The 25467-nt window shown below is 44.4% G+C and overlaps 2 protein-coding genes across 3 annotated transcripts in view; one reads left to right on the top strand and one right to left on the bottom strand.

Annotated features, from left to right (window-relative positions):
• ears2 (glutamyl-tRNA synthetase 2, mitochondrial) overlaps positions 1-20636 on the bottom strand; it is a 28119-nt gene extending 7483 nt beyond the window's left edge. Inside the window, exons 1-6 of one of the 2 annotated variants that reach the window (XM_071354290.1) lie at positions 20102-20636; positions 16597-16752; positions 15495-15684; positions 14851-15001; positions 11011-11159; positions 8211-8383 (exon numbers count right to left, since the gene is read on the bottom strand). In XM_071354290.1, coding sequence (XP_071210391.1) covers positions 8211-8383; positions 11011-11159; positions 14851-15001; positions 15495-15684; positions 16597-16752; positions 20102-20390 — 1108 coding nt within the window. In that variant the 5' untranslated portion in view covers positions 20391-20636. The remainder of the gene's footprint in view (positions 1-8210; positions 8384-11010; positions 11160-14850; positions 15002-15494; positions 15685-16596; positions 16753-20101) is intronic. The other variant, XM_071354291.1, reaches the window with a different exon arrangement.
• A 2608-nt stretch (positions 20637-23244) lies between these two features.
• Positions 23245-25467, top strand: part of mslnb (mesothelin b) — a gene marked incomplete in the record, with an annotated part of 183184 nt that continues 180961 nt past the window's right edge. The window contains 1 exon segment of the mRNA XM_071354003.1: positions 23245-23370.

Here is a 25467-nt window from a genome sequence, read left to right as displayed (position 1 = left end):
CCTTCTGACTCCTATTCCCTTTATAGTACACTACTTCTGACTCCTATATCCTTCTGACTCCTATTCCCTTTATAGTACACTACTTCTGACTCCTATTCCCTTTATAGTGAACTACTTCTGACTCCTATTCCCTTCTGACTCCTATTGCCTTTATAGTCCACTACATCTGACTCCTATTCCCTTTATAGTCCACTACTTCTGACTCCTATTCCCTTTATAGTCCACTACATCTGACTCCTATTCCCTTTATAGTACACTACTTCTGACTCCTATTCCCTTCTGACTCCTATTCCCTTTATAGTACACTACTTCTGACTCCTATTCCCTTTATAGTACACTACATCTGACTCCTATTCCCTTTATAGTCCACTACATCTGACTCCTATTCCCTTTATAGTACACTACTTCTGACTCCTATTCCCTTCTGACTCCTATTCCCTTTATAGTACACTACTTCTGACTCCTATATCCTTCTGACTCCTATTCCCTTTATAGTACACTACTTCTGACTCCTATTCCCTTTATAGTGAACTACTTCTGACTCCTATTCCCTTCTGACTCCTATTCCCTTTATAGTACACTACTTCTGACTCCTATTCCCTTCTGACTCCTATTCCCTTTATAGTAGACTACTTCTGACTCCTATTCCCTTCTGACTCCTATTCCCTTTATAGTACACTACTTCTGACTCCTATTCCCTTCTGACTCCTATTCCCTTTATAGTACACTACTTCTGACTCCTATTCCCTTTATAGTGCACTACTTCTGACTCCTATTCCCTTCTGACTCCTATTCCCTTTATAGTACAGTACTTCTGACTCCTATTCCCTTTATAGTGCACTACTTCTGACACCTATTCCCTTTATAGTGCACTACTTCTGACTCCTATTCCCTTCTGACTCCTATTCCCTTTATAGTACACTACTTCTGACTCCTATTCCCTTCTGACTCCTATTCCCTTTATAGTACACTACTTCTGACTCCTATTCCCTTCTGACTCCTATTCCCTTTATAGTACACTACTTCTGACTCCTATTCCCTTCTGACTCCTATTCCCTTTATAGTACACTACTTCTGACTCCTATTCCCTTCTGACTCCTATTCCCTTTATAGTACACTACTTCTGACTCCTATTCCCTTTATAGTGCACTACTTCTGACTCCTATTCCCTTCTGACTCCTATTCCCTTTATAGTACACTACTTCTGACTCCTATTCCCTTCTGACTCCTATTCCCTTTATAGTACACTACTTCTGACTCCTATTCCCTTTATAGTGAACTACTTCTGACTCCTATTCCCTTTATAGTGCACTACTTCTGACACCTATTCCCTTTATAGTGCACTACTTCTGACTCCTATTCCCTTCTGACTCCTATTCCCTTTATAGTACACTACTTCTGACTCCTATTCCCTTCTGACTCCTATTCCCTTTATAGTGCACTACTTCTGACTGCTATTCCCTTCATAGTACACTACATCTGACTCCTATTCCCTTTATAGTGCACTACATCTGACCCCTATTCCCTTTATAGTACACTACATCTGACCCCTATTCCCGTTATAGTGCACTACATCTGACTCCTATTCCCTTTATAGTACACTACTTCTGACTCCTATTCCCTTTATAGTGCACTACTTCTGACTCCTATTCCCTTCTGACTCCTATTCCCTTTATAGTCCACTACTTCTGACTCCTATTCCCTTTATAGTCCACTACATCTGACTCCTATTCCCTTTATAGTACACTACGTCTGACTCCTATTCCCTTCTGACTCCTATTCCCTTTATAGTACACTACTTCTGACTCCTATTCCCTTTATAGTACACTACATCTGACTCCTATTCCCTTTATAGTCCACTACATCTGACTCCTATTCCCTTTATAGTACACTACTTCTGACTCCTATTCCCTTCTGACTCCTATTCCCTTTATAGTACACTACTTCTGACTCCTATTCCCTTCTGACTCCTATTGCCTTTATAGTCCACTACATCTGACTCCTATTCCCTTTATAGTCCACTACTTCTGACTCCTATTCCCTTTATAGTCCACTACATCTGACTCCTATTCCCTTTATAGTACACTACTTCTGACTCCTATTCCCTTTATAGTACACTACATCTGACTCCTATTCCCTTTATAGTCCACTACATCTGACTCCTATTCCCTTTATAGTACACTACTTCTGACTCCTATTCCCTTCTGACTCATATTCACTTTATAGTACACTACTTCTGACTCCTATTCCCTTCTGACTCCTATTCCCTTTATAGTACACTACTTCTGACTCCTATTCCCTTTATAGTGAACTACTTCTGACTCCTATTCCCTTTATAGTGCACTACTTCTGACTCCTATTCCCTTCTGACTCCTATTCCCTTTATAGTACACTATTTCTGACTCCTATTCCCTTCTGACTCCTATTCCCTTTATAGTACACTACTTCTGACTCCTATTCCCTTTATAGTGAACTACTTCTGACTCCTATTCCCTTTATAGTGCACTACTTCTGACTCCTATTCCCTTTATAGTGCACTACTTCTGACTCCTATTCCCTTCTGACTCCTATTCCCTTTATAGTACACTACATCTGACTCCTATTCCCTTTATAGTGCACTACATCTGACCCCTATTCCCTGTATGGTGCACTACTTCTGACTCCTATTCCCTTTATAGTGCACTACATCTGACTCCTATTCCCTTTATAGTACACTACTTCTGACTCCTATTCCCTTTATAGTGCACTACTTCTGACTGCTATTCCCTTCATAGTACACTACATCGGACTCCTATTCCCTTTATAGTGCACTACATCTGACTCCTATTCCCTTTATAGTACACTACTTCTGACTCCTATTCCCTTTATAGTGCACTACATCTGACTCCTATTCCCTTTATAGTACACTACATCTGACTCCTATTCCCTTTATAGTACACTACATCTGACCCCTATTCCCTTTATAGTACACTACATCTGACTCCTATTCCCTTCATAGTGCACTACATCTGACCCCTATTCCCTGTATGGTGCACTACTTCTGACTCCTATTCCCTTCTGACTCCTATTCCCTTTATAGTACACTACTTCTGACTCCTATTCCCTTCTGACTCCTATTCCCTTTATAGTACACTACTTCTGACTCCTATTCCCTTTATAGTGAACTACTTCTGACTCCTATTCCCTTTATAGTGCACTACTTCTGACTCCTAATCCCTTCTGACTCCTATTCCCTTTATAGTGCACTACATCTGACTCCTATTCCCTTTATAGTGCACTACTTCTGACTCCTATTCCCTTTATAGTGCACTACTTCTGACTCCTATTCCCTTCTGACTCCTATTCCTTTTATAGTACACTACTTCTGACTCCTATTCCCTTCTGACTCCTATTCCCTTTATAGTCCACTACATCTGACTCCTATTCCCTTTATAGTCCACTACATCTGACTCCTATTCCCTTTATAGTACACTACTTCTGACTCCTATTCCCTTCTGACTCATATTCCCTTTATAGTACACTACTTCTGACTCCTATTCCCTTCTGACTCCTATTGCCTTTATAGTCCACTACATCTGACTCCTATTCCCTTTATAGTCCACTACTTCTGACTCCTATTCCCTTTATAGTCCACTACATCTGACTCCTATTCCCTTTATAGTACACTACTTCTGACTCCTATTCCCTTCTGACTCCTATTCCCTTTATAGTACACTACTTCTGACTCCTATTCCCTTTATAGTACACTACATCTGACTCCTATTCCCTTTATAGTCCACTACATCTGACTCCTATTCCCTTTATAGTACACTACTTCTGACTCCTATTCCCTTCTGACTCCTATTCCCTTTATAGTACACTACTTCTGACTCCTATTCCCTTCTGACTCCTATTCCCTTTATAGTACACTACTTCTGACTCCTATTCCCTTTATAGTGAACTACTTCTGACTCCTATTCCCTTTATAGTGCACTACTTCTGACTCCTATTCCCTTCTGACTCCTATTCCCTTTATAGTACACTACTTCTGACTCCTATTCCCTTCTGACTCCTATTCCCTTTATAGTACACTACTTCTGACTCCTAATCCCTTTATAGTGAACTACTTCTGACTCCTATTCCCTTTATAGTGCACTACTTCTGACTCCTATTCCCTTTATAGTGCACTACTTCTGACTCCTATTCCCTTCTGACTCCTATTGCCTTTATAGTCCACTACATCTGACTCCTATTCCCTTTATAGTCCACTACTTCTGACTCCTATTCCCTTTATAGTCCACTACATCTGACTCCTATTCCCTTTATAGTACACTACTTCTGACTCCTATTCCCTTCTGACTCCTATTCCCTTTATAGTACACTACTTCTGACTCCTATTCCCTTTATAGTACACTACATCTGACTCCTATTCCCTTTATAGTCCACTACATCTGACTCCTATTCCCTTTATAGTACACTACTTCTGACTCCTATTCCCTTCTGACTCCTATTCCCTTTATAGTACACTACTTCTGACTCCTATTCCCTTCTGACTCCTATTCCCTTTATAGTACACTACTTCTGACTCCTATTCCCTTTATAGTGAACTACTTCTGACTCCTATTCCCTTCTGACTCCTATTCCCTTTATAGTACACTACTTCTGACTCCTATTCCCTTTATAGTACACTACTTCTGACTCCTATTCCCTTCTGACTCCTATTCCCTTTATAGTACACTACTTCTGACTCCTATTCCCTTCTGACTCCTATTCCCTTTATAGTACACTACTTCTGACTCCTATTCCCTTCTGACTCCTATTCCCTTTATAGTACACTACTTCTGACTCCTATTCCCTTTATAGTGCACTACTTCTGACTCCTATTCCCTTCTGACTCCTATTCCCTTTATAGTACACTACTTCTGACTCCTATTCCCTTCTGACTCCTATTCCCTTTATAGTACACTACTTCTGACTCCTATTCCCTTTATAGTGCACTACTTCTGACTCCTATTCCCTTCTGACTCCTATTCCCTTTATAGTACACTACTTCTGACTCCTATTCCCTTCTGACTCCTATTCCCTTTATAGTGCACTACTTCTGACTCCTATTCCCTTCTGACTCCTATTCCCTTTATAGTACACTACTTCTGACTCCTATTCCCTTTATAGTGCACTACTTCTGACTCCTATTCCCTTTATAGTGCACTACATCTGACTCCTATTCCCTTTATAGTACACTACTTCTGACTCCTATTCCCTTTATAGTACACTACATCTGACCCCTATTCCCTTTATAGTACACTACATCTGACTCCTATTCCCTTTATAGTACACTACATCTGACCCCTATTCCCTTTATAGTACACTACATCTGACCCCTATTCCCTTTATAGTGCACTACATCTGACTCCTATTCCCTTTATAGTGCACTACTTCTGACTCCTATTCCCTTCTGACTCCTATTCCCTTTATAGTACACTACTTCTGACTCCTATTCCCTTCTGACTCCTATTCCCTTTATAGTCCACTACATCTGACTCCTATTCCCTTTATAGTCCACTACTTCTGACTCCTATTCCCTTTATAGTACACTACTTCTGACTCCTATTCCCTTCTGACTCCTATTCCCTTTATAGTACACTACTTCTGACTCCTATTCCCTTTATAGTACACTACATCTGACTCCTATTCCCTTTATAGTCCACTACATCTGACTCCTATTCCCTTTATAGTACACTACTCCTGACTCCTATTCCCTTCTGACTCCTATTCCCTTTATAGTACACTACTTCTGACTCCTATTCCCTTCTGACTCCTATTGCCTTTATAGTCCACTACATCTGACTCCTATTCCCTTTATAGTCCACTACTTCTGACTCCTATTCCCTTTATAGTCCACTACATCTGACTCCTATTCCCTTTATAGTACACTACTTCTGACTCCTATTCCCTTCTGACTCCTATTCCCTTTATAGTACACTACTTCTGACTCCTATTCCCTTTATAGTACACTACATCTGACTCCTATTCCCTTTATAGTCCACTACATCTGACTCCTATTCCCTTTATAGTACACTACTTCTGACTCCTATTCCCTTCTGACTCCTATTCCCTTTATAGTACACTACTTCTGACTCCTATTCCCTTTATAGTGAACTACTTCTGACTCCTATTCCCTTTATAGTGCACTACTTCTGACTCCTATTCCCTTCTGACTCCTATTCCCTTTATAGTACACTATTTCTGACTCCTATTCCCTTCTGACTCCTATTCCCTTTATAGTACACTACTTCTGACTCCTATTCCCTTTATAGTGAACTACTTCTGACTCCTATTCCCTTTATAGTGCACTACTTCTGACTCCTATTCCCTTTATAGTGCACTACTTCTGACTCCTATTCCCTTCTGACTCCTATTCCCTTTATAGTACACTACATCTGACTCCTATTCCCTTTATAGTGCACTACATCTGACCCCTATTCCCTGTATGGTGCACTACTTCTGACTCCTATTCCCTTTATAGTGCACTACATCTGACTCCTATTCCCTTTATAGTGCACTACATCTGACTCCTATTCCCTTTATAGTACACTACATCGGACTCCTATTCCCTTTATAGTGCACTACATCGGACTCCTATTCCCTTTATAGTGCACTACATCTGACTCCTATTCCCTTTATAGTACACTACTTCTGACTCCTATTCCCTTTATAGTGCACTACATCTGACTCCTATTCCCTTTATAGTACACTACATCTGACTCCTATTCCCTTTATAGTACACTACATCTGACCCCTATTCCCTTTATAGTACACTACATCTGACTCCTATTCCCTTCATAGTGCACTACATCTGACCCCTATTCCCTGTATGGTGCACTACTTCTGACTCCTATTCCCGTCTGACTCCTATTCCCTTTATAGTACACTACTTCTGACTCCTATTCCCTTCTGACTCCTATTCCCTTTATAGTACACTACTTCTGACTCCTATTCCCTTTATAGTGAACTACTTCTGACTCCTATTCCCTTTATAGTGCACTACTTCTGACTCCTAATCCCTTCTGACTCCTATTCCCTTTATAGTGCACTACATCTGACTCCTATTCCCTTTATAGTGCACTACTTCTGACTCCTATTCCCTTTATAGTACACTACTTCTGACTCCTATTCCCTTCTGACTCCTATTCCCTTTATAGTGCACTACATCTGACTCCTATTCCCTTTATAGTCCACTACTTCTGACTCCTATTCCCTTCTGACTCCTATTCCCTTTATAGTCCACTACATCTGACTCCTATTCCCTTTATAGTACACTACTTCTGACTCCTATTCCCTTTATAGTGCACTACATCTGACCCCTATTCCCTGTATGGTGCACTACTTCTGACTCCTATTCCCTTTATAGTGCACTACATCTGACTCCTATTCCCTTTATAGTACACTACTTCTGACTCCTATTCCCTTTATAGTGCACTACTTCTGACTGCTATTCCCTTCATAGTACACTACATCGGACTCCTATTCCCTTTATAGTGCACTACATCTGACTCCTATTCCCTTTATAGTACACTACTTCTGACTCCTATTCCCTTTATAGTGCACTACATCTGACTCCTATTCCCTTTATAGTGCACTACTTCTGACTCCTATTCCCTTTATAGTACACTACTTCTGACTCCTATTCCCTTCTGACTCCTATTCCCTTTATAGTGCACTACATCTGACTCCTATTCCCTTTATAGTCCACTACTTCTGACTCCTATTCCCTTCTGACTCCTATTCCCTTTATAGTCCACTACATCTGACTCCTATTCCCTTTATAGTACACTACTTCTGACTCCTATTCCCTTCTGACTCCTATTCCCTTTATAGTACACTACTTCTGACTCCTATTCCCTTCTGACTCCTATTCCCTTTATAGTGAACTACTTCTGACTCCTATTCCCTTTATAGTGCACTACTTCTGACTCCTATTCCCTTCTGACTCCTATTCCCTTTATAGTACACTACATCTGACTCCTATTCCCTTTATAGTGCACTACATCTGACTCCTATTCCCTTTATAGTGCACTACATCTGACTCCTATTCCCTTTATAGTACACTACTTCTGACTCCTATTCCCTTTATAGTACACTACTTCTGACTCCTATTCCCTGTATAGTGCACTACTTCTCTGTATAAAGATATCCTCCTGCCTCTCTCTCTCTCCCCCTCCCTCTCTTACTGTTAAAGCCAGATCCACAGTGTGTGGTGATATCCAGTAGAGCTTCAGGTAGGGCCCCACTCCTCTGGAAACTCTGTATGTAGATATCTCCTTGTCTCTTGGAGAGCTTACTGCCATCTCTGTTGAGGAGGAGAGGAAGGTGTCCGAACACTGGAGGCTTCCAGCCCAGAGCCCTGGAATAACAATAACATAACATAATATAACCAGGGGCTTCCAGCCCAGAGCCCTGGAATAACAATAACATAACATAACCAGGGGCTTCCGGCCCAGAGCCCTGGAATAACAATAACATAATATAACCAGGGGCTTCCAGCCCAGAGCCCTGGAATAACAATAACAATAACATAACATGGGGCTTCCAGCCCAGAGCCCTGGAATAACAATAACATAACATAACCAGGGGCTTCCAGCCCAGAGCCCTGAAATAACAATAACATAATATAACAAGGGGCTTCCAGCCCAGAGCCCTGGAATAACAATAACAATAACATAACATGGGGCTTCCAGCCCAGAGCCCTGGAATAACAATAACATAACATAACCAGGGGCTTCCAGCCCAGAGCCCTGAAATAACAATAACATAATATAACAAGGGGCTTCCAGCCCAGAGCCCTGGAATAACAATAACAATAACATAACCAGGGGCTTCCAGCCCAGAGCCCTGGAATAACAATAACATAACATAACCAGGGGCTTCCGGCCCAGAGCCCTGGAATAACAATAACATAATATAACCAGGGGCTTCCAGCCCAGAGCCCTGGAATAACAATAACATAACATAACCAGGGGCTTCCAGCCCAGAGCCCTGGAATAACAATAACATAATATAACCAGGGGCTTCCAGCCCAGAGCCCTGGAATAACAATAACATAATATAACCAGGGGCTTCCAGCCCAGAGCCCTGAAATAACAATAACATAATATAACCAGGGACTTCCAGCCCAGAGCCCTGGAATAACAATAACATAATATAACCAGGGGCTTCCAGCCCAGAGCCCTGGAATAACAATAACAATAACATAACATGGGGCTTCCAGCCCAGAGCCCTGGAATAACAATAACAATAACATAACCAGGGGCTTCCAGCCCAGAGCCCTGGAATAACAATAACATAACATAACCAGGGGCTTCCAGCCCAGAGCCCTGGAATAACAATAACATAATATAACCAGGGGCTTCCAGCCCAGAGCCCTGGAATAACAATAACATAATATAACCAGGGGCTTCCAGCCCAGAGCCCTGGAATAACAATAACAATAACATAACATGGGGCTTCCAGCCCAGAGCCCTGGAATAACAATAACAATAACATAACCAGGGGCTTCCAGCCCAGAGCCCTGGAATAACAATAACATAACATAACCAGGGGCTTCCAGCCCAGAGCCCTGGAATAACAATAACAATAACATAACCAGGGGCTTCCAGCCCAGAGCCCTGGAATAACAATAACATAACATAACCAGGGGCTTCCGGCCCAGAGCCCTGGAATAACAATAACATAACATAACCAGGGGCTTCCAGCCCAGAGCCATGGAATAACAATAACATAACATGGGGCTTCCAGCCCAGAGCCCTGGAATAACAATAACATAACATAACCAGGGGCTTCCAGCCCAGAGCCCTGGAATAACAATAACATAATATAACCAGGGGCTTCCAGCCCAGAGCCCTGGAATAACAATAACAATAACATAACATGGGGCTTCCAGCCCAGAGCCCTGGAATAACAATAACATAACATAACCAGGGGCTTCCAGCCCAGAGCCCTGGAATAACAATAACATAACATGGGGCTTCCAGCCCAGAGCCCTGGAATAACAATAACATAACCAGGGGCTTCCAGCCCAGAGCCCTGGAATAACAATAACATAACATAACCAGGGGCTTCCGGCCCAGAGCCCTGGAATAACAATAACATAATATAACCAGGGGCTTCCAGCCCAGAGCCCTGGAATAACAATAACATAACATAACCAGGGGCTTCCAGCCCAGAGCCCTGGAATAACAATAACATAATATAACCAGGGGCTTCCAGCCCAGAGCCCTGGAATAACAATAACATAACATAACCAGGGGCTTCCAGCCCAGAGCCCTGGAATAACAATAACAATAACATAACCAGGGGCTTCCGGCCCAGAGCCCTGGAATGACAATAACATAATATAACCAGGGGCTTCCAGCCCAGAGCCCTGGAATAACAATAACATAATATAACCAGGGGCTTCCAGCCCAGAGCCCTGGAATAACAATAACATAACCAGGGGCTTCCAGCCCAGAGCCCTGGAACAACAATAACAATAACATAACCAGGGGCTTCCAGCCCAGAGCCCTGGAATAACAATAACATAATATAACCAGGGGCTTCCAGCCCAGAGCCCTGGAATAACAATAACATAATATAACCAGGGGCTTCCAGCCCAGAGCCCTGGAATAACAATAACATAACCAGGGGCTTCCAGCCCAGAGCCCTGGAATAACAATAACATAACACAAAGCAACCTACCTTTTTCTACATTGCTTATAGTACATTGCTTCTGATATTGATTTTGTATGGGTGTGCCTAGTGGGAATCCCACCGGTGTGTGTACCTGTACAGCAGCAGGTGTTTGGAGGTAGGTGTGTGTGTGTACCTGTACAGCAGCAGGTGTTTGGAGGTAGGTGTGTGTGTGTGTACCTGTACAGCAGCAGGTGTTTGGAGGTAGGTGTGTGTGTGTACCTGTACAGCAGCAGGTGTTTGGAGGTAGGTGTGTGTGTGTACCTGTACAGCAGCAGGTGTTTGGAGGTAGGTGTGTGTGTGTACCTGTACAGCAGCAGGTGTTTGGAGGTAGAGATGAGCCACTCTGATCCTCTCAGGACGTGGCTGACCTTCATCAGGTGGTCGTCTACTACGTTAGCCAGGTGATAGGTGGGGAAACCATCTGCTTTCATCACTACAGGGTCTCCTTCTACCTACAGCAGGGGGACGTCTGCTACGTTAGCCAGGTGATAGGTGGGGAAACCCTCTGCTTTCATCACTACAGGGTCTCCTTCTACCTACAGCAGGGGGTCGTCTACTACGTTAGCCAGGTGATAGGTGGGGAAACCATCTGCTTTCATCACTACAGGGTCTCCTACCTACAGCAGGTGGACGTCTACTACGTTAACCAGGTGATAGGTGGGGAAACCCTCTGCTTTCATCACTACAGGGTCTCCTTCTACCTACAGCAGGGGGTCGTCTACTACGTTAGCCAGGTGATAGGTGGGGAAACCATCTGCTTTCATCACTACAGGGTCTCCTTCTACCTACAGCAGGGGGACGTCTACTACGTTAGCCAGGTGATAGGTGGGGAAACCATCTGCTTTCATCACTACAGGGTCTCCTTCTACCTACAGCAGGTGGACGTCTACTACGTTAGCCAGGTGATAGGTGGGGAAACCATCTGCTTTCATCACTACAGGGTCTCCTACCTACAGCAGGGGGACGTCTACTACGTTAGCCAGGTGATAGGTGGGGAAACCATCTGCTTTCATCACTACAGGGTCTCCTACCTACAGCAGGTGGACGTCTACTACGTTAGCCAGGTGATAGGTGGGGAAACCATCTGCTTTCATCACTACAGGGTCTCCTTCTACCTACAGCAGGTGGACGTCTACTACGTTAGCCAGGTGATAGGTGGGGAAACCATCTGCTTTCATCACTACAGGGTCTCCTTCTACCTACAGCAGGTGGACGTCTACTACGTTAGCCAGGTGATAGGTGGGGAAACCATCTGCTTTCATCACTACAGGGTCTCCTTCTACCTACAGCAGGTGGACGTCTACTACGTTAGCCAGGTGATAGGTGGGAAACCCTCTGCTTTCATCACTACAGGGTCTCCTTCTACCTACAGCAGGTGGACGTCTACTACGTTAGCCAGGTGATAGGTGGGGAAACCATCTGCTTTCATCACTACAGGGTCTCCTACCTACAGCAGGTGGACGTCTACTACGTTAGCCAGGTGATAGGTGGGGAAACCGTCTGCTTTCATCACTACAGGGTCTCCTTCTACCTACAGCAGGTGGACGTCTACTACGTTAGCCAGGTGATAGGTGGGGAAACCCTCTGCTTTCATCACTACAGGGTCTCCTTCTACCTACAGCAGGTGGACGTCTACTACGTTAGCCAGGTGATAGGTGGGGAAACCCTCTGCTTTCATCACTACAGGGTCTCCTACCTACAGCAGGTGGTCGTCTACTACGTTAGCCAGGTGATAGGTGGGGAAACCATCTGCTTTCATCACTACAGGGTCTCCTACCTACAGCAGGTGGACGTCTACTACGTTAGCCAGGTGATAGGTGGGGAAACCATCTGCTTTCATCACTACAGGGTCTCCTACCTACAGCAGGTGGACGTCTACTACGTTAGCCAGGTGATAGGTGGGGAAACCCTCTGCTTTCATCACTACAGGGTCTCCTTCTACCTACAGCAGGGGGACGTCTACTACGTTAGCCAGGTGATAGGTGGGGAAACCATCTGCTTTCATCACTACAGGGTCTCCTTCTACCTACAGCAGGTGGACGTCTACTACGTTAGCCAGGTGATAGGTGGGGAAACCATCTGCTTTCATCACTACAGGGTCTCCTACCTACAGCAGGGGGACGTCTACTACGTTAGCCAGGTGATAGGTGGGGAAACCATCTGCTTTCATCACTACAGGGTCTCCTACCTACAGCAGGTGGACGTCTACTACGTTAGCCAGGTGATAGGTGGGGAAACCATCTGCTTTCATCACTACAGGGTCTCCTTCTACCTACAACAGGGGGACGTCTACTACGTTAGCCAGGTGATAGGTGGGGAATCCCTCTGCTTTCATCACTACAGGGTCTCCTACCTACAGCAGGTGGACGTCTACTACGTTAGCCAGGTGATAGGTGGGGAAACCCTCTGCTTTCATCACTACAGGGTCTCCTACCTACAGCAGGTGGACGTCTACTACGTTAGCCAGGTGATAGGTGGGGAAACTCTCTGCTTTCATCACTACAGGGTCTCCTACCTACAGCAGGTGGACGTCTACTACGTTAGCCAGGTGATAGGTGGGGAAACCCTCTGCTTTCATCACTACAGGGTCTCCTACCTACAGCAGGTGGACGTCTACTACGTTAGCCAGGTGATAGGTGGGGAAACCATCTGCTTTCATCACTACAGGGTCTCCTTCTACCTACAGCAGGTGGACGTCTACTACGTTAGCCAGGTGATAGGTGGGGAAACCCTCTGCTTTCATCACTACAGGGTCTCCTACCTACAGCAGGTGGACGTCTACTACGTTAGCCAGGTGATAGGTGGGGAAACCATCTGCTTTCATCACTACAGGGTCTCCTACCTACAGCAGGTGGACGTCTACTACGTTAGCCAGGTGATAGGTGGGGAAACCATCTGCTTTCATCACTACAGGGTCTCCTACCTACAGCAGGTGGACGTCTACTACGTTAGCCAGGTGATAGGTGGGGAAACCATCTGCTTTCATCACTACAGGGTCTCCTACCTACAGCAGGTGGACGTCTACTACGTTAGCCAGGTGATAGGTGGGGAAACCATCTGCTTTCATCACTACAGGGTCTCCTACCTACAGCAGGTGGACGTCTACTACGTTAGCCAGGTGATAGGTGGAGAAACCATCTGCTTTCATCACTACAGGGTCTCCTACCTACAGCAGGTGGACGTCTGCTACGTTAGCCAGGTGATAGGTGGGGAAACCATCTGCTTTCATCACTACAGGGTCTCCTACCTACAGCAGGTGGACGTCTACTACGTTAGCCAGGTGATAGGTGGAGAAACCATCTGCTTTCATCACTACAGGGTCTCCTACCTACAGCAGGTGGACGTCTGCTACGTTAGCCAGGTGATAGGTGGGGAAACCATCTGCTTTCATCACTACAGGGTCTCCTTCTACCTACAGCAGGTGCAGAAAGTATTCACCCCCTTTGACCTTTTCCACATTTTGTTGTGTTACAGCATGAATTTAAAATTATTATTTATTTATTTTTGTCACTGGCCTAAACACAATACCCCATAATGTCAAAGTTGGATTATGTCTAGATTTTTAAAAAACAAATTAATAAACAATTTGAAGCTGAAATGTCTTCAGTCAAATGGAAAGCCTAAATAAGTTCAGGAGTAAAAATGTGCTTAACAAGTCACATAATAAGTCGCATGGACTCAATCTGTGTACAATAATAGTGTTTAACATCTCTGTACCCCACACACACAATTATCTGTATTTTAGTGAATTTCAAAACACAGATTCAACCACAAAGACCAGGGAGGTTGTCCAATGCCTCGCAAAGAAGGGCCCCTGTTGGTAGATGTGTAAAATGTTTTTAAAGCAGACATTGAATATCCCTTTGGGGAGAGGAATGGGTAGATATATATATGTTATCTATCCATCTACTACATTTGCCAGGTGGGGAACCCGTCAGATTAATACGGGTCTCCTTCAACTTGGGATGAAGGAGAGTTTCAGTTTCAATGCGTAGAGTTTCAATTATATGCGTTTTGAAATAAGAAAAGCACTTGCAAATCTGAGGTTAATTGTTGCAGGGGCGTCGGAATAAATAAATAAAAATTGCACACTGCTTTCCGGAACAGCTTGTGTTTATTTATCTCACGTGTCAGCCGGCTTACCTGGGCCACCTCATGACGGTTCCATCCGAAGACCAGGTCGTTGAAGGATTCTACTCCAGACTCCAGTCTGAACCTGATCACATGGGGGACCTTCTGATCCAGCTTCTCCTCTACCTGGTCTGGGCGGAGGTGTCTGCACCTGTTGTCATACCTGCAGTAGAGAAATGTTCAGTTATGTGTGTGAATGAGTGAGTATGTGTATTTCAACATGTCCATGCATGTTGTATGTTGGGCTCCCGAGGAGGTGTCTGCACCTGTTGTCATACCTGCAGTAGAGGAATGTTCAGTTATATGTGTGAAGGAGTGAGTATGTGTATTTTAACATGTCCATGCATGTGTATGTTGGGCTCCCGAGGAGGTGCAGCGGTCTAGGGCACTGCATCTCAGTGCTAGAGGCGTCACTACAGACGGTGGTTCGATTCCAGGCTGTACCACAACCGTCCGTGATTGGGAGTCCCATAGGGCGGCGCACAATTGGCCCAGCGTCGTCCGGGTTAGGGTTTGGCCGGGGTAGGCCGTCATTGTAAATAAGAATTTGTGAAATTACTTGCCTAGTTAAATAAAAGTTAAATAAAATAAATAAAAGTTAAATAAAATAAATAAAAGTATGTGTGTGTGTGTATGAGTGTGTTTAGCCAACACACCGCGGTGTCTGTCCGCTGCGTAGGGCCTCTCTCTTCAGTAATTCTAGTCTCTGCTGGCTGCAGAAGCAGTGGTAGGCCTTCCCTGTCTGTAGCAGGGAGTCAGCAGCCTGGCTGTACAGGGACAGCCTCTGGGACTGGAGGTAGGGACCGTACTGGCCTCCTCCACGGGGACTCTCGTCTGGGGGGAGACCTGGGGAGGGTAGGATGGAGATGGACGGTATTCATGTTAGCCCCCATTATTACATTGGCAAATGCAATATTGACCAGTTCCACAGCATATTCTAGAATGTAAACAATGCTCTGGAACTGAAAGTCTAGAATCTGAATTAGATTCCAAATACTTGGAATGTATTGGAACGCTCACGGGTGCCAACGTCCGTTGTAAAAGTTGAGCAAACTCCTTAATATCTAAATATGTCTCTGCTCCTACCAGCCCACCCCAGCATGAACTCTATAGACTCAGCCACTTCCGGCACCAGTCTGCTCTGGTCTGTGTGTAGGTGTGTGTGTGTGTATGTATATGTGTGTGTTATTTAGTCTGTCCTACCAGCCCACCCCAGCATGAACTCTATAGACTCAGCCACTCCCGGCACCAGTCTGCTCTGGTCTGTGTGTGTGTGTGTATGTGTGTTATTTAGTCTGTCCTACCAGCCCACTCCAACATATCCTCTATAGACTCTGCAGCTCCCGGCACCAGTCTACTCTGGTCTGTGTGTAGGTGTGTGTATGTATGTGTGTGTTATTTAGTCTGTCCTACCAGCCCACTCCAACATATCCTCTATAGACTCTGCAGCTCCCGGCACCAGTCTACTCTGGTCTGTGTGTAGGTGTGTGTAGGTGTGTGTATGTATGTGTGTGTTATTAAGTCTGTCCTACCAGCCCACTCCAACATATCCTCTATAGACTCAGCCACTCCCGGCACCAGTCTGCTCTGGTCTGTGTGTGTGTGTGTGTGTGTGTGTGTGTGTATGTATGTGTGTGTTATTTAGTCTGTCCTACCAGCCCACTCCAACATATCCTCTATAGACTCAGCCACTCCCGGCACCAGTCTACTCTGGTCTGTGTGTAGGTGTGTGTATGTGTGTTATTTAGTCTGTCCTACCAGCCCACTCCAACATATCCTCTATAGACTCTGCAGCTCCCGGCACCAGTCTGCTCTGGTCTGTATCTTCCATACGTAAGATGAAGCTCCCACCATACTTCTTAGCATAGATATAGTTGTAGAGAGCTGTACGCAGCCCCCCCAGGTGTAGGAAACCTAGAGAGACACGGGTCAATTATAGTTAGTTAGGCTACATGGTGTACCTAGAGAGACACGGGTCAACTATAGTTAGTAAGGCTACATGGTGTACGCAGCCCCCCCAGGTGTAGGAAACCTAGAGAGACACGGGTCAACTATAGTTAGTTAGGCTACATGGTGTACCTAGAGAGACACGGGTCAACTATAGTTAGTAAGGCTACATGGTGTACGCAGCCCCCCCAGGTGTAGGAAACCTAGAGAGACACGGGTCAATTATAGTTAGTAAGGCTACATGGTGTACGCAGCCCCCCCCCCCCAGGTGTAGGAAACCTAGAGAGACACGGGTCAATTATAGTTAGTTAGGCTACATGGTGTATGCAGCCCCCCCCCCCCCAGGTGTAGGAAACCTAGAGAGACACGGGTCAACTATAGTTAGTTAGGCTACATGGTGTATGCAGCCCCCCCAGGTGTAGGAAACCTAGAGAGACACGGGTCAACTATAGTTAGTTAGGCTACATGGTGTATGCAGCCCCCCCAGGTGTAGGAAACCTAGAGAGACACGGGTCAATTATAGTTAGTTAGGCTACATGGTGTACGCAGCCCCCCCAGGTGTAGGACACCTAGAGAGACACGGGTCAACTATAGTTAGTTAGGCTCCATGGTGTACGCAGCCCCCCCAGGTGTAGGAAACCTAGAGGGACACGGGTCAATTATAGTTAGTTAGGCTACTTTGGTGTATGCAGCCCCCCCCCAGGTGTAGGAAACCTAGAGAGACACGGGTCAACTATAGTTAGTAAGGCTACATGGTGTACGCAGCCCCCCCAGGTGTAGGAAACCTAGAGAGACACGGGTCAATTATAGTTAGTTAGTCTACATGGTGTACGCAGCCCCCCCAGGTGTAGGACACCTAGAGAGACACGGGTCAACTATAGTTAGTTAGGCTACATGGTGTACGCAGCCCCCCCAGGTGTAGGAAACCTAGAGAGACACGGGTCAATTATAGTTAGTTAGTCTACATGGTGTACGCAGCCCCCCCAGGTGTAGGAAACCTAGAGAGACACGGGTCAATTATAGTTAGTTAGGCTACATGGTGTACGCAGCCCCCCCAGGTGTAGGAAACCTAGAGAGACACGGGTCAATTATAGTTAGTTAGGCTACATGGTGTACGCAGCCCCCCCAGGTGTAGGAAACCTAGAGAGACATGGGTCAACTATAGTTAGGAAGTAAGCCTTGTCAGAGACAAAATGGCACCATAGTCCCTAGATAAGGAAGTAAGCCTTGTCAGAGCCAAAATGGCACCATAATCCCTAGATAAGGAAGTAAGCCTTGTCAGAGCCAAAATGTCACCATAGTCCCTAGATAAGTAAGTAGCCTTTTCAGAGCCAAAATGGCACCATAGTCCCTACATAAGGAAGTAAGCCTTGTCAGAGCCAAAATGGCACCATAGTCCCTAGATAAGGAAGTAAGCCTTGTCAGAGCCAAAATGGCACCATAGTCCCTAGATAAGTAAGTAGCCTTGTCAGAGCCAAAATGGCACCATAATCCCTAGATAAGGAAGTAAGCCTTGTCAGAGCCAAAATGGCACCATAGTCCCTAGATAAGGAAGTAAGCCTTGTCAGAGCCAAAATGGCACCATAGTCCCTAGATAAGGAAGTAAGCCTTGCCAGAGCCAAAATGGCACCATCGTCCCTGGATAAGGAAGTAAGCCTTGTCAGAGCCAAAATGGCACCATAGTCCCTAGATAAGTAAGTAGCCTTGTCAGAGCCAAAATGGCACCATAATCCCTAGATAAGGAAGTAAGCCTTGTCAGAGCCAAAATGGCACCATAGTCCCTAGATAAGGAAGTAAGCCTTGTCAGAGCCAAAATGGCACCATAGTCCCTAGATAAGGAAGTAAGCCTTGTCAGAGCCAAAATGGCACCATAGTCCCTAGATAAGGAAGTAGCCTTGTCAGAGCCAAAATGGCCACTAGGGCGTTACAGTGTGGCATCAATGTAACAGTCCAGCTAGGAGGCATCACTACTACTGTAACAGTCCAGCTAGGTGACATCACTACTACTGTAACAGTCCAGCTAGGTGGCATCACTACTACTGTAACAGTCCAGCTAGGTAGCATCACTACTATTGTAACAGTCCAGCTAGGTAGCATCACTACTACTGTAACAGTCCAGCTAGGTGGCATCACTAGCTGTAACAATCCAGCTACTGTAACAGTCCAGCTAGGTGGCATCACTACTACTGTAACAGTCCAGCTAGCCCCTGGAAGGACGCTGTTGGGTAATGTGGCCTCACTGTAACAGTCCAGCTAGGTGGCATCACTACTACTGTAACAGTCCAGCTAGGAGGCATCACTACTACTGTAACAGTCCAGCTAGGTAGCATCACTACTACTGTAACAGTCCAGCTAGGTGGCATCACTACTACTGTAACAGTCCAGCTAGGTGGCATCACTACTACTGTAACAGTCCAGCTAGGTAGCATCACTACTACTGTAACAGTCCAGCTAGGAGGCATCACTACTACTGTAACAGTCCAGCTAGGTAGCATCACTACTACTGTAACAGTCCAGCTAGGAGGCATCACTACTACTGTAACAGTCCAGCTAGGTAGCATCACTACTACTGTAACAGTCCAGCTAGGTGGCATCACTACTACTGTAACAGTCCAGCTAGGTAGCATCACTACTACTGTAACAGTCCAGCTAGGTAGCATCACTACTACTGTAACAGTCCAGCTAGGTGGCAACACTAGCTGTAACAATCCAGCTACTGTAACAGTCCAGCTAGGTGGCATCACTACTACTGTAACAGTCCAGCTAGGTGGCATCACTACTACTGTAACAGTCCAGCTAGGTGGCATCACTACTACTGTAACAGTCCAGCTAGGTGGCATCACTACTACTGTAACAGTCCAGCTAGGTGGCATCACTACTACTGTAACAGTACAGCTAGGTGGCATCACTACTACTGTAACAGTCCAGCTAGGTGGCATCACTAGCTGTAACAATCCAGCTACTGTAACAGTCCAGCTAGGTGGCATCACTACTACTGTAACAGTCCAGCTAGCCCCTGGAAGGACGCTGTTGGGTAATGTGGCCTCACTGTAACAGTAGTGTTATAGCATGTACAGGTTATAGTGCGTCCCTAATCAAAAATGGCATCATATTCCCTGTAGTGTACTCCTTTTAGCCACGGCTCAAAACCAACCACCAACCCAAGGGTTGTAGAGCAATATGCACTGCACAGGCTTTAACCCAGCACTAACACACCTGATTATTCAACCGATTGTTTAGCTAATAACAGCCTGTCGTGGGTTCAAATCCCAATCAGTCTACACCCCCCCCCCCCAAATTCGCTGCATTATTTTACCTGTTGGACTCGGAGCGAACCTCACTCTCACTTCACCATGGTCATGATGATGACCAACCTCGTCACATTCAGATGAAAAACATCTCTTCTGCGAGCTATTCAACCTAATGTATTTTTGCTTTCCGCCGTGTCCACCACTGCGGCTGAACGTCAATGCGTTCTTCAACAACACTGGGGTATCGCGTTTATGGACGTTCCTTCCTGTACTGTATTGGCAACACCGCTTACACGTTTTTATTGGAAGGCATCTGGATGGTGTGCTGAGATGTATAAACAATGACAGAAGCATGATAATAATTAGCTAACTACCGAAGTTACAAAACAAAGTTATCCATGTGTTCCCCTCGCTACAGACAGCTAGCTAGCTAATGAACGCGGAAACGTTAGCACCACAAGGAGAGGGGAAACCGGCATCTTGACATTGCTCTTACAAATTCATTCTACCGACGTTTGCTGTTTAGGATCGATTTGCGTTGTTGATTTAATCGTTTTTGAAGTTGACTGTCAACTGTACCCGGCTCTCTACACATGCAATCAAATGACGTCATCACACCACTTCCTGGTTTGCTCTGTTCAAAATAAAAGTCCGCTCACCGATAAAAGCGCAGTGTGAAAACCCTAATGATGGGACTATTGATTCCCAGAACACAAAGGGTGGTCGGATCCGAACGAAGGTATATTATTTAGAAAATAGTTTTATGACGCCACACTTTCTGCACATTGTTGTTTAAACAATTTCGCTTCATTGACTATAGTATAAGCTTCTGTCTAAAGCATCTTAAATAATGGCCTCGATTCAGTTTTTGGCAGCAAAAAAGGGAAACAGGATGGAAAGTGCGAACCTGCAATGGTAACTGATTGTAGTTGCCTAAGAAGACTCGCGACTAACGAAGACTCTGCGCTGTGGAGATTTGATAAATAGTGTGGAAAAACGCAAATAAACACTGCTTTTCATTGATGACCAGCAGATGTCACTAATGTGGATTGTGTTAAAGCTCAGCGTAATGAACAATCTTATTAAGGCACAATTCGGTGAAAGCCCCGATGGCTTCAGAAAGCCTCGGTTTCCCATCACTAGAATATCTTACCCTGAGAGGTTCGCTGTGGGTGTGAACAATTATAATTGTAACATAGTTGATTGACGACTGTTGTAACAGGCTGAAGGAACCCTTATTTTAGTAACCAAGGTAGTCATGTGAAATGTATTCTTTTTTTATTGGTCCGTTTGAATAAATGTTTTTGTGTGCTCTGATTGGTTGCAGGTATGACGCCGCACCTCCACCAACGGTTTCCTAGAAAATGGTGGTACACACTCATCTGTAACATTCCTTGCCAGGGGACAGAGGGAAAGCCATGCAGAGACAGTGCTGCTGTCGCCAATGGGTGTATATTCAGTATTCACCCTGCCAGAAGACACCAGCCCTACCTTTACGCTTGTTTACACTGCGCTGCACTGGAGGCGGAATACAATCATGGTTGCATTAATAAGACACTGTGGAGCCTGCGCTCGATATGGGTCAGAAAACAAACCTCAATGCAGGGTGGGATATGCCATTGTACTCCACATTTTACCTTTATCCACACTGCTCCATCGAGAAGATTGAAATACTGCTGGTTTTCCCAGAAAACTGCCCCTTTCGTGCTCATGCTAGCTAGCAGGAGCCACAGCAGCCTTCATTGACACTGTCATTCCAAAATGGCTGCGGTGGCAACTAATAGCTAGCATGAGGACGAAAAAGGGGCATTTTTCCCTGGAAAACTAGCAGTACTTCAATCTTTTCGATGGGCGCAGTGTGTATAGGTAAAATTTGGAGGACAAGTGGAATATCCCATCCCTGCATTGAGGTACGTTTTCAGACCTATATCTCGCGCTGGCTCCACAGTGTCTTGATGTAACCATGACTGCTTTCTGACCCCAGTGCAGCTCAGTGTCTTGATGTATCCATGACTGCTTTCTGACCCCAGTGCAGCTCAGTGTAAACAAGCGTATTGGTAGTGAGCATACATCTATACATCTACATTATTAAAATAAACAAAAGTATTTTTCTGTGGCGGCCTATAGAGGAACAACTGGTATTATATCTCACACACACACACACACAATCAACTTTAACTGGTTTGTCTTGATTCATCATTTGAAGCACAGACACACTTCCTGTGTGACAGGAATTTCCCATCCAGACCCACCTTGATCTCCCTGGGACATCTTTATTGGTTTTGTTGATCTATATCATCATGATATAACCAATACCATTTACCGTCATCACCACAAACACTGATATAATCAATACCATTTACCGTCATCACCACAAACACTGATATAATCAATACCATTTACCGTCATCACCACAAACACTGATATAACCAATACCATTTACCATCATCACCAATTCCATTTACCGTCATCACCACAAACACTGATATAATCAAAACCATTTACCATCATCACCAATTTTTTATTATAATATTGTTTTTAATGTATTTTTATTTTACTAGGCAAGTCAGTTAAGAACAAATTCTTATTTACAATGACGGCCTAGGAACAGTGGGTTAACTGCCTTGTTCAGGGGCATAACGACAGATTTTACCATGTCAGCTCGGGGATTCGATCTTGCAACCTTTTGGTTACTAGTCCAACGCTCTAACCACTAGGCTACGCTGCCGCAAATAACATTTTCCATCATCACCAATAACATTTACCATCATCACCAATAACACATACCATCATTGTCAATAACATTTACCATCATCACCAATATCATACTCACACACCCAGGAACACACACACCCTTTATATCACATAAAACGACATGTAAAACTAGGGGTTCAGGTGTCCGGACACAACAGCCACAGGGCGTTGTCAATTTAACCATGGATCAGTGTGTTACTGTATTCAAAGGGCAACTGTACACACACACACACACAGAGAGAGAGAGTGAGAGAGACACACACACACAGAGAGAGAGAGACACACACACACACACAGAGAGAGAGACACACACACACACACACAGAGACACACACACACACACAGAGAGACACACACACACCTATAGAGCAGTAATATGCCTCAGGCCCTTATAACTAGAGATGATACACACCCTCGTTCTTTCACAACATCATCTTGTGTCTGAGGAAACACAGCAGCTTACTGGTTGACCTGCGTCTCAGGTATCAGTACATCTCCACGGAGACAGACGGAGGAAGCGACACAACGCTAACACACCTACCGACCAGACTGACTGACACGGCGACAAACCTTTACTCAGGTAAGCTTTGATTTTTACCTTCATTATAAAAGCCTTGCATATAAAAAAAAACGAATCGGAGTGGAGAGAGTGTGGAGGTTGACATAATGACTGCTTACAGGTTACACACCCTGTTATTAGACTGAGACCGAATTCAGAGGTGTTTGCCTGGGTGTGTAAGTCGGTTTTATTTGTTGTTTGTGTTTACAGGTGAATGGTGTGGCGTTTAGCTACCAAACAACATGCAGTTGAGGAGTAGGAAGATTACAGTTATTTCATATATATCCCCTATTTACTTCTGTTTTGTTCTTAATAACAGATCAACCCTCTTGTTTATAGTTTGTTGTGAACAGTTCTTCCGTATTGAATCACTTCATCAGCACAGTCAACCAGAACGACAATGCAGGTCTCTCTTCACATGGCGGTGACTCGGAGTAGAAAATCACATCAAGTGGAAATATTGAAGTCATTTTTTTTTATTTAAAAAAATTGTTTCGATTAGTTTTGATGAACATTCTTTAAATATAGTATTTTATTATTGACAATAAGCCAGCATTTCTATTGTGTTGAGTTGGCATTAAGCTTTTTTTATCAAATTGGTTACATCAGTTTTGTAACAGGTCTGTTACCAGTCAGTAGTATTGTGTTGGTGAGTAGGTCTGTTATTACAGTCTATGTTACCAGTCAGTAGTATTGTGTTGTTGAGTAGGTCTGTTATTACAGTCTATGTTACCAGTCAGTAGTATTGTGTTGGTGAGTAGGTCTGTTATTACAGCCTATGTTACCAGTCAGTAGTATTGTGTTAGTGAGGAGGTCTGTTATTACAGTCTATGTTACCAGTCAGTAGTATTGTGTTGGTGAGTAGGTCTGTTATTACAGTCTATGTTACCAGTCCGTAGTATTGTGTTGGTGAGGAGGTGTGTTTCTATGGTAACAGGTAACATCCCAGGTGGGAGTTCTATGGTTCTACCTCTGGGACTAACATGAGGCTCGTTAGTTCGTCAGGTAGAATACTACTGTTTGGTCGGCCCTAAGAACAACCTGTATATCCACATCCGGCACTCAACTAATGTAATATCTCTGAGCAGGCACTGATGGTTAAATCCACTACTGTTCACTGATGGTTAAATCCACTACTGTTCACTGATGGTTAAATCCACTACTGTTCACTGATGGTTAAATCCACTACTGTTCACTGATGGTTAAATCCACTGCTGTTCACTGATGGTTAAATCCACTACTGTTCACTGATGGTTAAATCCACTACTGTTCACTGATGGTTAAATCCACTACTGTTCACTGATGGTTAAATCCACTGCTGTTCACTGATGGTTAAATCCACTACTGTTCACTGATGGTTAAATCCACTACTGTTCACTGATGGTTAAATCCACTGCTGTTCACTGATGGTTAAATAGAACTACTGTTCACTGATGGTAAAATCCACTACTGTTCACTGATGGTTAAATCCACTGCTGTTCAATGATGGTTAAATCCACTACTGTTCACTGATGGTTAAATCCACTACTGTTCACTGATGGTTAAATCCACTGCTGTTCACTGATGGTTAAATCCACTACTGTTCACTGATGGTTAAATCCACTACTGTTCACTGATGGTAAATCCACTACTGTTCACTGATGGTTAAATCCACTGCTGTTCACTGATGGTTAAATAGAACTACTGTTCACTGATGGTAAAATCCACTACTGTTCACTGATGGTTAAATCCACTGCTGTTCACTGATGGTTAAATAGAACTACTGTTCACTGATGGTTAAATCCACTGCTGTTCAATGATGGTTAAATCCACTACTGTTCACTGATGGTTAAATCCACTACTGTTCACTGATGGTTAAATCCACTGCTGTTCACTGATGGTTAAATCCACTACTGTTCACTGATGGTTAAATCCACTACTGTTCACTGATCAAATAGAACTACTGTTCACTGATGGTTAAATCCACTACTGTTCACTGATGGTTAAATCCACTGCTGTTCACTGATGGTTAAATCCACTACTGTTCACTGATGGTTAAATCCACTACTTTTCACTGATGGTTAAATCCACTACTGTTCACTGATGGTTAAATCCACTACTGTTCACTGATGGTTAAAT

This window comes from Salvelinus alpinus, chromosome 2 (genome assembly GCF_045679555.1).
Source record: "Salvelinus alpinus chromosome 2, SLU_Salpinus.1, whole genome shotgun sequence".
NCBI classification, from domain to species: domain Eukaryota; kingdom Metazoa; phylum Chordata; class Actinopteri; order Salmoniformes; family Salmonidae; genus Salvelinus; species Salvelinus alpinus.
This window is presented reverse-complemented; position numbering and strand designations above follow the sequence as displayed.